The sequence below is a fragment of the Rhinopithecus bieti genome, unplaced genomic scaffold, assembly GCF_001698545.2.
Source record: "Rhinopithecus bieti isolate Rb0 unplaced genomic scaffold, ASM169854v2 scaffold_4101, whole genome shotgun sequence".
Taxonomy (NCBI): domain Eukaryota; kingdom Metazoa; phylum Chordata; class Mammalia; order Primates; family Cercopithecidae; genus Rhinopithecus; species Rhinopithecus bieti.
In genome coordinates, this window is record NW_016804458.1 from 1,614,940 (window position 1) to 1,630,357 (window position 15,418).

The following is a 15,418-nucleotide window of genomic DNA, read 5'->3' on the forward strand; positions in this document are numbered from 1 at the left end:
AGAAATATAGAAGTAATTAAAATTATGATTTATATTTGTAACAAAAAAGAAACAATATAACTTATCTTTGATAAGACAGAATTAAGAATTATTTCTACCTTATGATAAGATTAACTTTCCTTATTCATAAATTTTGTTTGTTTGTTTGTTATATTCTTGTGTCTGGTTCTAGCATGATGTAAAGAATCATCGCACCTTTTTAAAGCGGACCAAATATGATAGCCTGCACTTGGAAGATTTATTTATAGGCAACAAAGTGAATGTCTTTTCTCGACAATTGGTATTAATTGACTATGGGGATCAATATACAGCTCGCCAGCTGGGCAGTAGGAAAGAAAAGTAAGAAAACAATTATATAATCTTTTTACATTCTCTAACTTTGGGTTCAAAGTCAATCTGAATCAAGACTGGGAGTATTTAACCATATGAGGATAGATAGGACCTGGAAAATGGTTGTCTTCATTCTGTCTTTTTCTTTTTTTCAATTAAAAAAAATTGATAATATCGTTGTTGTACATGTCTCATCTGATTTAATTCATATTTATGTCTCCTATGGCACTTAGCACATCTCAGAGATACAGTCATCTGTAAAAGGGGCTAAGAAAAAAATGGAAGCGAGAAAGAACAACTTGTAGATACAGCTGAAAATTAGACTTATAGAAAACAAGGACTTCTGATGTTTTCCTTCTGAATATTGATTTTCAGTATTATCAAGATGACTTTTTAATTTTCAGTCTCCACATTTATGAATTTCAACTTTCTGAGACAAGAATTAATTATATTTGAAATGAAAACTTAAGTCCTTTGTCATCTCTCTTGGCTCTAATTTCTGTAGCTTATATTTTGTATGGTTTGGGGATTCTTTTTTTTACTGTAGAGTGATTGGTGCTGTAATTAAAATAGGGATTATTTGTAGAATTTAAGGCTATATGTATAAAAGGTTCCAAAAATGATTTAATTCAATAGGGAAAACAAATCAATAAAACTGTTTTTTGAGATCTGCTACTCAAATGACTAGTTGATTGCCTAACATCTGAATCACTCTCATAGTAATATGATATCTCTTTCTGTGACTTCCATAGTCTTTCTATATAAGCACTTTATGGTTCTTGAGGTGATTGGATTCTCAGTGTGGGTGTTAGTACACAAATGGTAATGGATCAGAGGGGTGGTGAATGCCTCGTAACAAAGGAAGACCAAACACTTTCTTTGAAACAAAAATTTCAAAATTAGATAAATATTTTGAAATAAGGACAAATAAGGACAAAAATTTCAGGTATTAGATAAATAAACAGGAATCTTTTAATGTTGTGAGATCTTATGTAAAAGTCTATGGAATTAAGGAAATGCCAACCATAATTCCTTTATTTAAAACTAATAAATATATGTAGCATTCATTTATGGAGCACATAATATATGCCAGACACTCTGATATGCACTTTACATACACCTCAGTTCAAGACTGCTTTATTCTATTTAATTATTTTTTTAGGCAGGGTCTGACTCTGTCATCACCCAGGCTGAAGTGAAGTGGCATGATCAAAGCCCACTGCACCCTTGACTTCCCATGCCCAAGTGATCCTCCCATCTCAGCCTCCCAGGTAGCTGGAACTACAGCCGTGCACCACTATGCCTGGCTAATTTTTTGGTATTTTGCAGGAGATTGGTTTTGGCTATCTTGCCCAGGCTTGAAGACTACTTTAAATTTTTATTTAAACTAGCAAAATAAGTGAGTTAGAGAGGCAGGGTTAACAGTCTGACCTAAGAAAAATAAAATACCAGCCATAAAATGATAATTTTTATATTTTAACTATGATTTGACTGAAGTGAATGTTGTTAAATGTATTTTATAGAATGGGTAAGTAACTAGTCCACAGTAACACAGCTAGAAAGTAAAGGGAAACCAGAAAACCATGTTTTGTCTTTCTCTAAAATTCATTCTCTTTCTACTAAACCTCTAATTAATATGCTGGCAAATACTGTTGAATGGGACTGATTTTAAAACAGGATGAACAGAAGAATTCTATTTTAATGTAAAAACAAATTTGAAGTATTTGGGCTTAATATAGTTACTGAAAATATATGTAGTATATATTTTACTGACTCAAATTGATTCACCATTTTCTTTTCTTATTCTTTCTTAATTGCATATGGGTTAGTAAATCCAGCAACCATTTGGGTAATTTAAATAAACTTCCTCCAAACCGAAGAGTTTCAAAAATGTATTGTTTTATTTAAATGGCCAAAAGTAAGCATATGGAAATATATGTGTATGCGTATCAGCGTTCCACAGAAACACCTTCTGTGTAACAACTGATTTAATCTAGTTCTCAGTTTTGTATAGTGTTGAAAAAAATTTATGAACTAATTACATTTTCAGCTCTTTTCTTTCTGTAGTAAAGCCTCAGTAGTGAGGAGGATGAGTGAAATTGATCCCCATGGAGCCTGTCAGCTAACTGGGGAGCAGTTATCCAGATAATTTAATATAATTCAGCTTAACTCATGAACTAGCTTCAGCTTTCCAATTCCCTTTGACTGTAGAAATCTGACATTTGATTCACATTTCTATCCTCTCTTTATAAAGATCCTCTAATCAAATGGATAAAGGTTACAAGTTGTCAATGAGTCAGTCTTTGATATTAATTTTAGCTAGTAATGAATTGATACGTTATGATTCTGTTGTTTAGATGTAGAGACACAATACAATTTGTGTCTTTCTAAAAATTTATTACCTCAAAGCAGAAATAATTAAATAGTTCTCATATGATGAGTCAGTGTGTACATGTATGCATGTGTATGAATGATAGAGGAATTTTATATGAATAGACAGCTATTCCCCATGTGATAAGTGAGGTATTAAATGTTTACTTTGATAGCTTATATCTTTAGTAAGAAGTTTATAAAATCAATGAAAATAATGCTAGTGTCCTATTTAAAAATCCATTAATTTTAAATACTGAGCCACATATTTACATTCAGCAATCCTCATTCCTTTTGAGTGTCAGCCAGAAAACAAGTCACCTAATCAAATTAAAGGGATAAAGGCATCACTAGGTTGGGTGAACAACATTATAGTAGATGTTAAATACATGAAGTTCTTGAGCCCATCTATTAACTTTCAGTGAAAGGAAGACCCCACTATTTTTCAGAAGAAAAATTATGAAGTCAACTTGATCCCAAGGTCTAAGCCCAAGTTATTTGAGGCTCCATCACAGCAGGAACTCAGTCACAGTATGCATTTTCCTGTCCTCTTGGAGATGTACTGAAATGGTATGTGGATTAAAAGCCATATTTTAGGTGAGACCTGTGCTTGGAAGGGGCTTAAGAATACTTCTCCCTGGAGGTAGGGAGATTGACCTAAATAACCTTTTGACCTAAATCACCTTTTGAGTTTTTAAATACAGCCCCAAAATTCCAAGCATTTGCTTAATTGATAATTTTTTAAAAGGTACTGAAATAATACTTTATATATTTTCTAGACTTATGTAGTTTAACAATTCTTATGGATGAACATACATTCTCTAATATTAGAATTTGACTCATATGAACTATACATTTTTTCTATGTGAAGATTTGCCAGTATCATCAGATACATGTTTGAAGAAATTTCATTGGAAGGAAATGTCATAAAATCTTGGCTATATCAAGTTTGAAACAACTTTTGGGTTCAAGTATTATATAGTTTAACAGGATTAATTTAAATTAAATTAAAATTTTAATTAAATAATTTAATTTTAATAAATGCTAAAATGTACCTCTTCTGTTCTTCCATCCCAACTGGAATAAATAAATTAAGTTTATAATACTTTAAAAATTATTATTCTGTCTTCCCCTGGTTGTTATGGCACCTCACCACCCCCACCCCTACCACTGCTTCCATTTCTATCTCTCTGGCTATTTTTTTCTCAGAGCCATTCCTTCTCAGAGGCAAAAAAGACTCCTGGTATTCCCCCAGGGTTCTGTTCATGGCCCTTTTTTTCTCATTCTATATACCCTCCCAGGGATTCTATGTACTCCATGACTTCAACAATGTGTTGCTTTCCAAATTTATGTCATCACCCCAGCTGTAAAACCATATGTTTAATCTTTTTCCTGAACCTTTCCATGTAGATTTTCACAGGAACTTAAAATCCAAAATTGAATTAATTAACAAATTCAAAATTAAATTAATTCTCTTTCATTGAAAAACCTACTTATGTATGCACTAATACAACATTCACCTAATTATATACTTAGAAAATTGGTATCTGTCCTTGAGTTCCACATGTGTTTTATCCCTAAATCCACATGGGGACCTAATCTTACCAATTTACTTGTCTCCGTCATAAATCTCTCTTATTTCTCTTCTCTTTTTTATCTTTTACATTCCTCCTTAAAACAGCTCTTGTCATCTCTTGAGCTCAGTTAGTCTCCATTCTTCCCTCCAAATTACTAACTGATGAAGAACTAACACAGGAGACAGATGTAGATCAAAATATTAAGTATTAATTTTATTTAGGCTGTCTTGTGAAAGCTGTGTTTGAGAATGGTTGAGGTTTTCTTTCTAATCCTATTTCCTCTTCCCTTACACTGATCTGGAACTTAGAAGCCCACCTGAGGAAAATGTGGATCAACAGAACAAACTGAGGGCACACTTGCTCAGCGTTCTCATCCTGCCTCCCAGCCCATGGAGCACAGGAGAGAGAGCACTAGAGAGAAACAGGCTTCCACTGCAGGTGCTGGACTCTGACTCCGACATGCTTAACATGTGAAAGCAGGAGAACAATACGCTATCCCTTACTTGTACACAATCCCCTACTTGAGGACCTGCAGGTCTGAGAAAAAAGAGGTAGGGCCACATATAACCAGAAACCCTTAAATATGTCCAGATGTGGAGGAGCAAATGGAAAAAGTAGAGAGAGCACTTTCTCATGGGAACAGGGATGGAAGTTACTTTACTCGTGAGGAGCAAGGGTACACATTCCTAGTTGTTTTCTGGGTTTTATACCTTTAAGCCAATTGGCTGCTATGCTCTAGTAGACTATGGCTACTTCTCGGAGAAGAGACCAGATGAATATTAGTTTAGTCTTGCTGTCACCTTTGGGAAACCATTCCCTCAGTACCAATTACTATTACTTTGTATATTGTCCTAGAACCAGTGGTGAGCAGTTGAGTTTTGGCTGCTGAAAGGCACCCAAAGAGAAACACCTTAGTTCAGTAACAAAGGCCTTGCTAAAACTCACCCCAATCTTTTCTCTTCTTTACTTACCTATAGTATCATTGTCCAAGATGGCATGCTATTGATTATACGACAGACCCAACAACAGTGCAGCTGCCTCCCAAATAATACAATGAAAAATGCCTTCTCATTATTAAATTCCCAGGGAGAAATTGATATTTTTTTCTGTAAAATAAGATAAAATTCTGCCTTTCCATTCTACAATTCTCAGTCATATGGTCCTTGGTCAGTTAACAGATTAGAGTTCAATTTCCTTTCCAGCTCCAGCTTGAGCCATCTTTCTTTAGAAAGAGTTTGACTGATAGTGTATTTGGGTTAATGAATATCTTTTTGCCATCTCTTTTAGACTTGCCCTGTTATGCTTAAGATATGTCTTATATCTCTTGTAAATAGCATATAGTTTGTTTTTAAATTTAATCTGGAACCCTTATATTTTCATTGGTATAGTTAGTACATATACATTTAAATATGCTGTGATTATTGATATGTTTGTATATATTTCTATTTTATTGTTTTGCTCTTTTTCTATTTTTTCTTCTTGCCTTTTCTTTGGATTAGTTGAAGAAATTTTTCTTCCTCTCTTCAGTTTTTTTTTTTATATATATTTTATGGTTTTCTATTGAAGCTATAACAAATTACCACCAAGTTAGTCACTTAAACAATACAAATTTATGATATTACAGTTCTGTCAGAAGTCCAATCAGATCTCATCAGGTAAAGATCAGGTGTTGATAAGGCTGCATTTCTCTTGAGGCTCTAGGAAAGAACCGATTTCCTTGCGTATTCCAACATCTTGAAGCCATCCACATTCCTTGGTTTGGGGCCACCTTTCTCCATCTTCAAAGCCACCAATAGCATGCTGAGTCCTCCCCACACTGACCTCTCTCTGGTTCTCTAAAGCTAGTAAAGATTCTCTGATTTTAGGGACTCATGTGATGAGATTGGGCCAGTGGGAATTAATCCAGAATAATCTCTACTATCTCAAGGCCTGTAATCTTAATCACCTCTGCAAAGTCCTTTTTGCCAGGTGAGGTAACATATTTAAAGGTTCTGGAGATTATGATATGGATATCTTTGAGGGGTAGTATTATTCTGCCTACTATGTTCTCTGTTGCTTTAGAGGTTATGTGATTTTTATACTTATTCTTTATTGGTTGGGCTTGAAATTTTTTCATGTATTTGACTTAAAGTTCTGTAATAACATGGCTCTCTCCCAATTGATACAACAAGTTTAGGACACTTTAGCTCTAATCTCTCTTAAACCTTACATAGTTTCGTTATTATTGTTGTTGTCTTTGGACATTCAGTTTTTTTTGCCTGCATGTTAGACATTCTTTTATTTATTTATTTATTTATTTTGATAGAAACAATATTTGCTTGGATTTACCTAAACATTTGTTCACCAATTCTTCTTGCATACCAACCTGTCCTTTTAGAATAATTTCTCTTCTTGTTATCCTTCATTTCTTCATTGTAAACTACCTGTTTCTTTTTAATTTGCACATGTTTTTTATTTTACCCTCTTTCTTTAATGGTACTATTGCTGGACACACAATTCTAAGTTGGTGGTTACTGACCAATTTTCTTTATTCTCCTTTTCTGCTATTAGTAGTTTCAGAATTATGTATTCTATCAATTTTAACATTTTAATATATGCAATTAAGGGTATAAATTTCCTTCTAAATACTGCTTATAATCATATCCTATTATTTTTGATATATATTTTTTATTCAGTTAGAAATATTTTTTACTTTCTTTGTGTTGTCTTCTTTGGTTTATTATTTATTTAGAATTATGTTTATTTCCAAACATATGGAGATTTGTTTATTCTCTTTTTGTATTGGAATCTAACTGAATTGCATGTGTCTAGAGGACATATTCTTCATGATTTTTGCCTTTCATACTGGTTGAGATTTGCCTCTGGCTTAGAATAGTAAATTATTAATTAGCTATGTGTGTTAGAAAAGAATGTTTAGTCCAAGTGTGGTGGCTCATGCTTGTAATCCCAGCACTTTGGGAGGCTTGAGGTCAGGAGTTGGAGACCAGCTTGGCCAACACGGTGAAACCTTGTCTCTACTAAAGAATTACAAAAATTAGCCGGGTGTGGTGGCATGTTCCTGTAGTCCCAGCTGCTTGGGAGGCTGAGGTGGGAGAATTGCTTGAACCCAGGAGGTGGAGGTTGCAGTGAGCTGAGATGGCACCACTGCACTCCAGCCTGGGTGACACAGCGAGACTCCATCTCTAAAAAAAAGAAAAAAAAAAAAAAAGAAAGAAAGAAAAGAAAAGAATGTTGAGTCTGCAGTTGTTTTGTATAGTTTTATATATTCATCCATTAGGTAAAGTCTGTGAATTGTGATGTTCAAATCTTTCACATATTTACTAACTTTGGGGCAGCTTATTGTATCAATTGCCAAGGTTTTGTTAAACTTTTCTAATGTAATTATCATTTGTCTATTTCTTCTTGTAGTTATGTAGTCTTTATATTATAATTTTAAGGGTATGTTACTAGGTGATCTAAATTGTTATATCTTCTTGGTAAACTGAAACTTTTATTACTATGAAGAGACCATCTTCATCTCTAGCAATGCCTTTCACTTTAAAGTCTACTTTCTCTGATATTAATATAGCTGCATTGGCTTTCTTTTAGTTAACATTCGCATGGTATACCTTTTCCATTCTTTTTACTTTAGATTTTCAGTATTCTATTCTACGTGTGCCTTTCATTAATTGTTTTTTTTTTATTGTTGTTTGTTTGCTTTTTATATCTTCTTTTTTCCTTTAAGTTCTGGGATACGTGTGCAGAATGGGCAGGTTTATTACATAGGTATACATGTGCCATGGTGGTTTGCTCCACCTTTCAACCCATCATCTAGGCTTTAAAATCCAATCAGATTATCTTTAAAAAATTTTTTTATAAATACAATTTTATAACCTGCATCTACTGTAGAGCACTTATTTGTAATGTAACTACTAATATACTTGGCTTTAACTCTGACATCTTATCCTGAGCTTTCTTCTTCTGCCTGTTTTATTATCTTACTTTTGATTGATTGGATTGCTTGAGGATTTTTTCATCTTTTTTTTTTTTTCTACATACAGTTAGTGTTTACACTATAAACTACAACATATGTACTTAACTTGGTGAAACTTAAATCTAATTAATATTTTCACCTTCCTTCTTGAAAATCTAAGAATCGCAGAAGACTTTAGCTCAATTTTGCTGGGATTTTGCTGAATTATATGCTGTTTTGTTGTGTATTTTTTTGTTTTGTTTTGTTTTCCATGAACCTAATGATTTACTATTATTGTTTTATGTAATCAGTATTCATTTAGGTTTCTTCACGTTTTGCTTTTTATCCTTTCTTTTATCTGAAACATTCTGTTTGGAATGATTTTACCTTTGCTTAAATTACATTTTAAAAAAGTAATTTCCTTTTGAGTATGTTTATTAATAGAAAACTCTTTCAGTTTGCACTCATCTGAAAATGTCTTTATTTCACTTACATTCATGAAACTATTTTCTTATCTCTGTTTTATCTTTTTGTTTTTCTGTGCTTCATTCTGAATTTGCTTTCTTCTGTCAAACCCTTTATCTAGTTCTCATTTTTATTATTGTATTTTCATCACAAGATATTCTAATATTTTCTTTTTCAGATTTACTTATTCAGTTTTGTAGCTTATAGTTTTCTATTGCTTGATAATATTTTGTAACTTGTCTTTTAGTCCTTTAACCGTAGTTTGCACAGATATTTTAAAGTTTTTATCTGATTATCCTAGTATCTAAAGTATTTGTGGGTCTCTCTTCTGTTGTTTCTCCTGGTTTTCCCTCATGTTGACCTTGTCCCTGTATGTGTGTATGTGTGTGTGGTTATCTTTCTGTATGATTGCCATGTGTGTATGTGTGGGTGTATTGCATATATGTATATATTATATGTGTCATATGCATTTTCATATGAATTATTTGAGGTACAGGATGACGTTACTTTCCTACTAGGAGGGAATTAATTGTCTTTGCTTCTGTCTTTTTCCCAGAGGCATTAGCAGTCGGTATGACTGGTAGTTCAAAAATTGTAAGTTTTGAGACTGCTTAGATGATGTGAACTTGTATTGCCGTTCAAGACTTGGTTGTTTCTGATTCACCCTAAGGGGGATGGTGTAGCCTTTGGGCCCAAATTGGTTTAGGAAGGATCATCTCTTGGGTTCTGTTACCCTTTCCCAATGATGTATTACAAATCAACGTTCAGATTTTCCAGATAGGCAATGCTGTCAAGTCAAAAACAACTTTTATTCTTACCTTTCATTCTTACTTTTGTTTTGTTTTTTTTGTTTTCACTTTTGTCCCAGTAATTATTTATGATCTAGTCAATTTATCTTTAATTTTAAAAGATTTTTTAAAATATCAACTTTTTTAGTTTTTGGTGGAAGAATTGTCCTGAATAATGTTGCTATTGTTGCCAAGCAAAAGTCTTGACTCACTGAATTTTCCTCCAAATTACAGGTACCTCATTTGAGACAGTTTTCCTTTATCCGTGGGGCAGATACACACGTTATGCTTGTAAGGGAAGCATGAGAAAACCAAAATTTAGCCTTGATGTTTAGAATAGGTTTTTATATACTTAAGACAAATATGAATACCTTTTAGAATAGTTATATACATTAGCATAGATGAAAGTTTGCATATTTATTCTTTTTGGTCAATGGCATTTGAAGAGTCCGTAGCACTGTGCTATCTAAGACGTTATTACATAGCAATAGCACTATATACTATCTGGGACATTTATTGTATAGCAGTCAGTCATCTGTCTCGGAAATATGTTTGCTGCAATTTTTGCTCAGAACCTGATGAAGACATTTATTGCATAGCTCTGTAAGAATTGTTTTTTTTTCTGGAAATCCATATTCTGGGTTCGTGAAGGCTGGCCAAACTGTTTTTTCACAAGAAGTACTTACTGTGTATTGCTAATAAGTTTTAATCTTAAATAGTGGTTTTTAAAATTTTTTGTTTTCTTTTGAGAGTATCTCATGCTGCATCTTACAGTGCTTGCCTCAGCGCAGGCAAGAGGATTACAAAGTGGTAGATTGTTACACTGATGGCTCTCAATGAATCATACCTCGTGGTTTTCTCTCATAATGACGCTGAGCTTGACCACGTGACTTGCATTGGCCAAAGAGATGTCAGCAAACATGACTCAAGGGGACACTTGACAATTGCCTGTACATTGGTTGCTGTGTGGTGGTATTTGAAGAGCCCTGGTCTAGCTTCCTTAAGGACTACAGGAGAGAAAAGCCTAGTTGTCTCAGCTGAGCAGAGCCCCCAGCTGGTCCACTAGCTGAATACAGCTGTGTGAATGATTCTTGGTAAAACCACTGCACAGCCTACCTACAGAACCTTGGGAAATTGTTGTTTTACGCCACTACATATTCGGATGGTTTGTTATGCAGTTACAGGTAACAGAGATACTACTGATACATCTTTGTTGCCCTATTGTTTCTTCATGTGCCGTCGTTATTTTGAAATTAACACATATGATGCCTGACATTTCTCTTATTTTCCCTCCAAAATACAATTTACTATTACTTACTGAAAATTAAGCAGCAAAGACGTAACAGAGGAATTTCTTTAGAGTCATTTATCACATAATCAATCTTTTGTCTCTCGTAGGCATTTAAGAGAAAATCAAATTACATTTTAAGCTGTTTGTCAATTTTAGACTTTTCACATTGCTTCTTGTTTATACACATTGATGACTACTGCCATGTTTTATATTTTCTTTAACAGCCATGGTCAGTGAAATGTTCTTCCAGAGTTGAGCATAAACAGTTTATAGGTTAGTTTGGTTTAAAATATTTAAATAATATGAATTAAAAAGTGAAGAGTCTTAAGTGTGTTTTCAATGAAGCTAGACAATATAAAGTAATGTAACTGACTCATCTGCTTTAAAACAAAGAAAAGCATTATCTGGTATAATTTGTAATAAACACACTAAGATGAACAATTTCTTTTGTTATTACAGTTTTAAACCTCAGCCATAAGCTATATCCAATTTAAGTAAGGATATTTGAATTTTATCCTGAGCTAACTTTGTCTTATTGGTGAAAAAAATCCAACAATGAAAAGACCAACCATTCTCCTTTTATGGATTCCTTGAATTAATGCCAGTGTTATAAGAGCAATTGGAAGTGCAGAGGGGAAAGTGGCAGCAATTCTTTATCACAAAAGCAGAATTACTCCAGCTAATATAATTTTTATATTACGTTTGCAAATAATATTCTTGAGAATTTGGTGATGATGCCCCTTTTTAATAATATTAATAGTAACATTATTTGTGACATGGAAGGACAGACCTAGGAATCTGGTGAGCTGGGTGTTTTGTCCTGAGAATGCTGCTGATCAGTTGTGTAACCTCTGGCATGTTACCTTGGTAGGCCTAGTTTCCTCATCAGTAAAATGAGGACCCTCAGGTGATCTTCATCTCCAAATTGCTCTTAATTCTGAATCTTCAGAGGGGGAGAGTGCATTGCATTGTTCTGATGTATCCTCTTGGAGAAGAGCATGATTTTAAAAGTTAGCATGTTGTTACCTATTCATATACATTGTTGTATAAGAAGACATTTGATTCTTCATGCAATCACCTATGTTATGAATAAAGAATCAATGGAAGAATTTATAATTATTTCCAAATCAGTGGTGAACTGACTATATAGTGTACATATGTTGAAGTCTAAGAGATCAGAAACCAAGCTCATAATATATTTAATGCAATGTTTTAGAGATTAGTCCTTTGTACAAAATGTATTCTAAGAACTGGAGATTCTAAATGCCTGTGTTTTCTCATTCGGATACATTAAAAATAACAATTTTAGTGCTTTTTTTCCTAAACTTCCCCCCCTCCAAGTTTAGTATCTAATTTTGATATTCATGGGAAGAATACTACACTTACTTTGTGTAAGTTTTTAAGGGATGTCTTTAATACACTTTTCTATATAATTAATTTCAAATTTTGATGATCTAGGATGATTGTTAAGAAAACTACTGCTGCTTGGGAATTATAAATAAAAACTGTTGATCTAGTTTTATTTTTATTTGCAAACTTATTTTTTGTTTCCTTATAGAACGCTAGCCCTAATTAAACCAGATGCAATATCAAAGGCTGGAGAAATAATTGAAATTATAAACAAAGCTGGATTTACTATAACCAAACTCAAAATGATGATGCTTTCAAGGTAATTTTTTGATCATTTTCAGTTATGTAATGTCTGATTACTTTTTAAAAAGTCATTTTCTATCTTTCTAGTCATTGTTTAAAATTTAAAAAACTCCTATTGAATGACCAAGAATAGAATAGTAACCTTACCAAAATGGGAACTGACAGGAGTTCATCTAGAATGTTACTGACAAAGCCGGCCCCCAAAAGATGGGATCTTTTCCTGTTCAGTTTCATGAAGCCTATACACAAAACCAAAAGTGGGTATCAAGTAGTGCAGGCTTTATTCAGTGTCCATGGAATTGAGAAACAGGAGCGTGGCTCACAAATCAACTTCTCAACTAGTGAAGGGTGAGGGGATTAAAATAAAGGACTTCTCTAATAAAGGACATAAAAAGCAAGAGGAGCAGCATGCATTTCTTTTCTGGAAATTGGTGGTGAACTTCCATCGGTTTCACAATTGATGGTGAATTGGAGTGCTGCTTTCCTTTTTGTCTTTTTATGGCCTTTTCCGGTCATTGTCATGGTCATTTTCAGCTGTCATGGTGCTGGTGGGCGTATCATATAGTATGAAAATGAGATTATAATGAAGCCCGAGATCTTTTTGATGTCATTTGGTTGCCTATCTCAGTTCTAACCAGTCTAAGCTGGTCTGGTTGTAAAGGGAACTTTTTATTGCAGAAGTCCTGTTTCTTAAAGATAAGTAAAGTTAGGACAGGGTAGAAATTCAGCTGTCATGTAGTCATTACACCAGGCAACAAAAAGGAAAAGAAGAAAGAAACAGCAATAAGACAATAAGAAATCAGATGCATAAATAACCACTGAAGTCTCAGTAATTATGCATATCATATCATATGCATAATTTGACATATCATAATGTCAAATTATGCATGCCTCATTTAATTATTATTGTCTTTCAAAACCCCATCTGCTTTTATAACACCAATGCTTGATAATTATAATCTTTTCTTAATATATAAAGATAACACACTGTATAAAATTAATAGAGGAAATGAATGTCTGATTATTTTTATTTGACAAGAGGATGTTATTGTTGAGATTTCCAAAGATGATGCATTTGGAAATGTTTACATTTAGCTCTTCTTATTATAAATAATAGATAAATATACCTATTTATTTTTTACCTAGATAGGTAAATATACCTATCTAAAAAGCAATCCAACCCATTTAACCACATATTTTCTAAGTTATTTAGTGAAAATAAGACTTATACATTCTATTTATCCCTTTCTATGGTGAAGTAAGTAACTCTAACCCCATGAGAGTGGCAAGGAGAGTATTACCAATGTATAAACAAAGGATAGGGAAAACCTTCTCTTCAGTTTTTTTTAGAGATCCTTTAGAAAAAAATCTAATGATTGTTCCATGATATTGGACACATGTTGAAAAAAATTTCTTATCAAGTAGACAAAGCAAAGACTGAAACATTCTGGAAGATGAAGAAGGGAGATGAGTATAGGGCAGAGGCCTTTGTTTCCTGGGATCACACTCTGGTTGGCTGAGTGTAACACAGAGTGTCTCTAGGGACAGGAATGTAGCAGTTAGGCAGATCTGGCTCCAATAGTATTCTTATGTTTCTCCACTCGTTTTTGTTTGTTTTTGGTCAGCTATCTTCTTAATGCTTCAATAAATCATTTATTTCTGGATTTATTCCATGGGTCAGTTGCATTTTTGTTTCTGTGAGAGCAGGGACAGTGGGGAGCAGTAGACATTCAAGTCAGCTTCAATACATCTGATTCCAAGAAACTTGAACACAACACCCTCCATTTTACCCTGATAATGACATGTTTAATTGGAATATTTTCCTTTTGTATGATCTCCTAGTTTACATATTTTCTAGAGAGAGAGGAGGCTTACATTTCAGAGCACAGTATTTAGACCAGATTGCTTGTAACTGTGCTACTTACTAGGTGTGTGACTGAACAATTTACCACTGTGTTTATTTCTTCGTTTGCAAAATGGGATTTATAATAGTACCTATCTCATAAAGTTGTGATGAGGGTTACAGGAGTTTAGCATCTCTATACTTCCAGTGTCTGATGACTTGGTATCCATCTTCCGGTGGTAAAGATGCTATTTGTTTATCATAATGGCCCTATAGCACATGAAGAAAGATGCTAAAACCAGCGAACACTTCAAGAGCACCATAGGGTGTACATTTGCTAGTTTCTTTGAAACCTTAAATCTTGTTAATTCCACCCATGCCTTACGAAACACTTCATTCTTTGGAGTACCACAGATGCAAACCCTTCTAATTACTTAACACACCTATTCATTTGTAGTTATACATTTCCTTTTCTCATAGTCTTCTGAACACAAATCTCTTACCAAATCATTTTCACTGGACCCTCTAGAAATCAAGTTTCATTGTGAACAAATATCCCTATGTCCATAGTGTCTTAACAGAGTGTATCCTTGCCCACACACTTTTAGTTTAGTTGAAATCTGACCCTTCTCCAGGGACATCCCTTTCCTTTTAGTCCTGTAGGCTGCTCACCCAGGAATGTTTCTTGTGTCACAGGGTCATGATATAGCGTGTTTTAGCTCTCTCCTAAAAATCTGTCCTCTTCTTCATCCTTGGAAATTCATGTTATTTCGTTGTTTTACCACCCACTGAGCCTCATTTCCATTCTACAGTTCACAAACTCCACATTTGTTAAAGATTTGGACACTTTGTTTAAAGTTATAGTCTCCTTCTATTCCAGTGTCTCCTGACAGTTGGGATGACTTCAGCATCTCTGTGAGTGATCATACAGGGCTCTGTTCTATTTGCTTTCCTATCTCAGTGACTGTCACTATGATTTTGATTAGGTATTCCTCCAGAAATGTGGTCTCGCTTTGTTGCCCAGGCTAGTCTCGAACTGGCCTCAAGTGAGTCTCCTGCCTTGTACTCCCAAAGTGCTAGAATTACAGGCATGAGCCACTGCATCCAGCTTGTTGTACTTTTCTTTACAATTTTGCTTGAGTAGTCCCA

The 15,418-nt window shown here is 33.9% G+C and overlaps 1 protein-coding gene across 2 annotated transcripts in view; it reads left to right on the top strand.

Moving 5' to 3' along the window:
- Window positions 1-15,418, top strand: part of NME7 (NME/NM23 family member 7) — a 222,994-nt gene that overhangs the window by 37,639 nt on the left and 169,937 nt on the right. For both annotated transcript variants that reach the window (XM_017868462.1, XM_017868461.1), the window contains exons 3-4: window positions 173-339; window positions 12,332-12,442. In XM_017868462.1, the coding sequence (XP_017723951.1) occupies window positions 173-339; window positions 12,332-12,442 (278 nt within the window). The remainder of the gene's footprint in view (window positions 1-172; window positions 340-12,331; window positions 12,443-15,418) is intronic.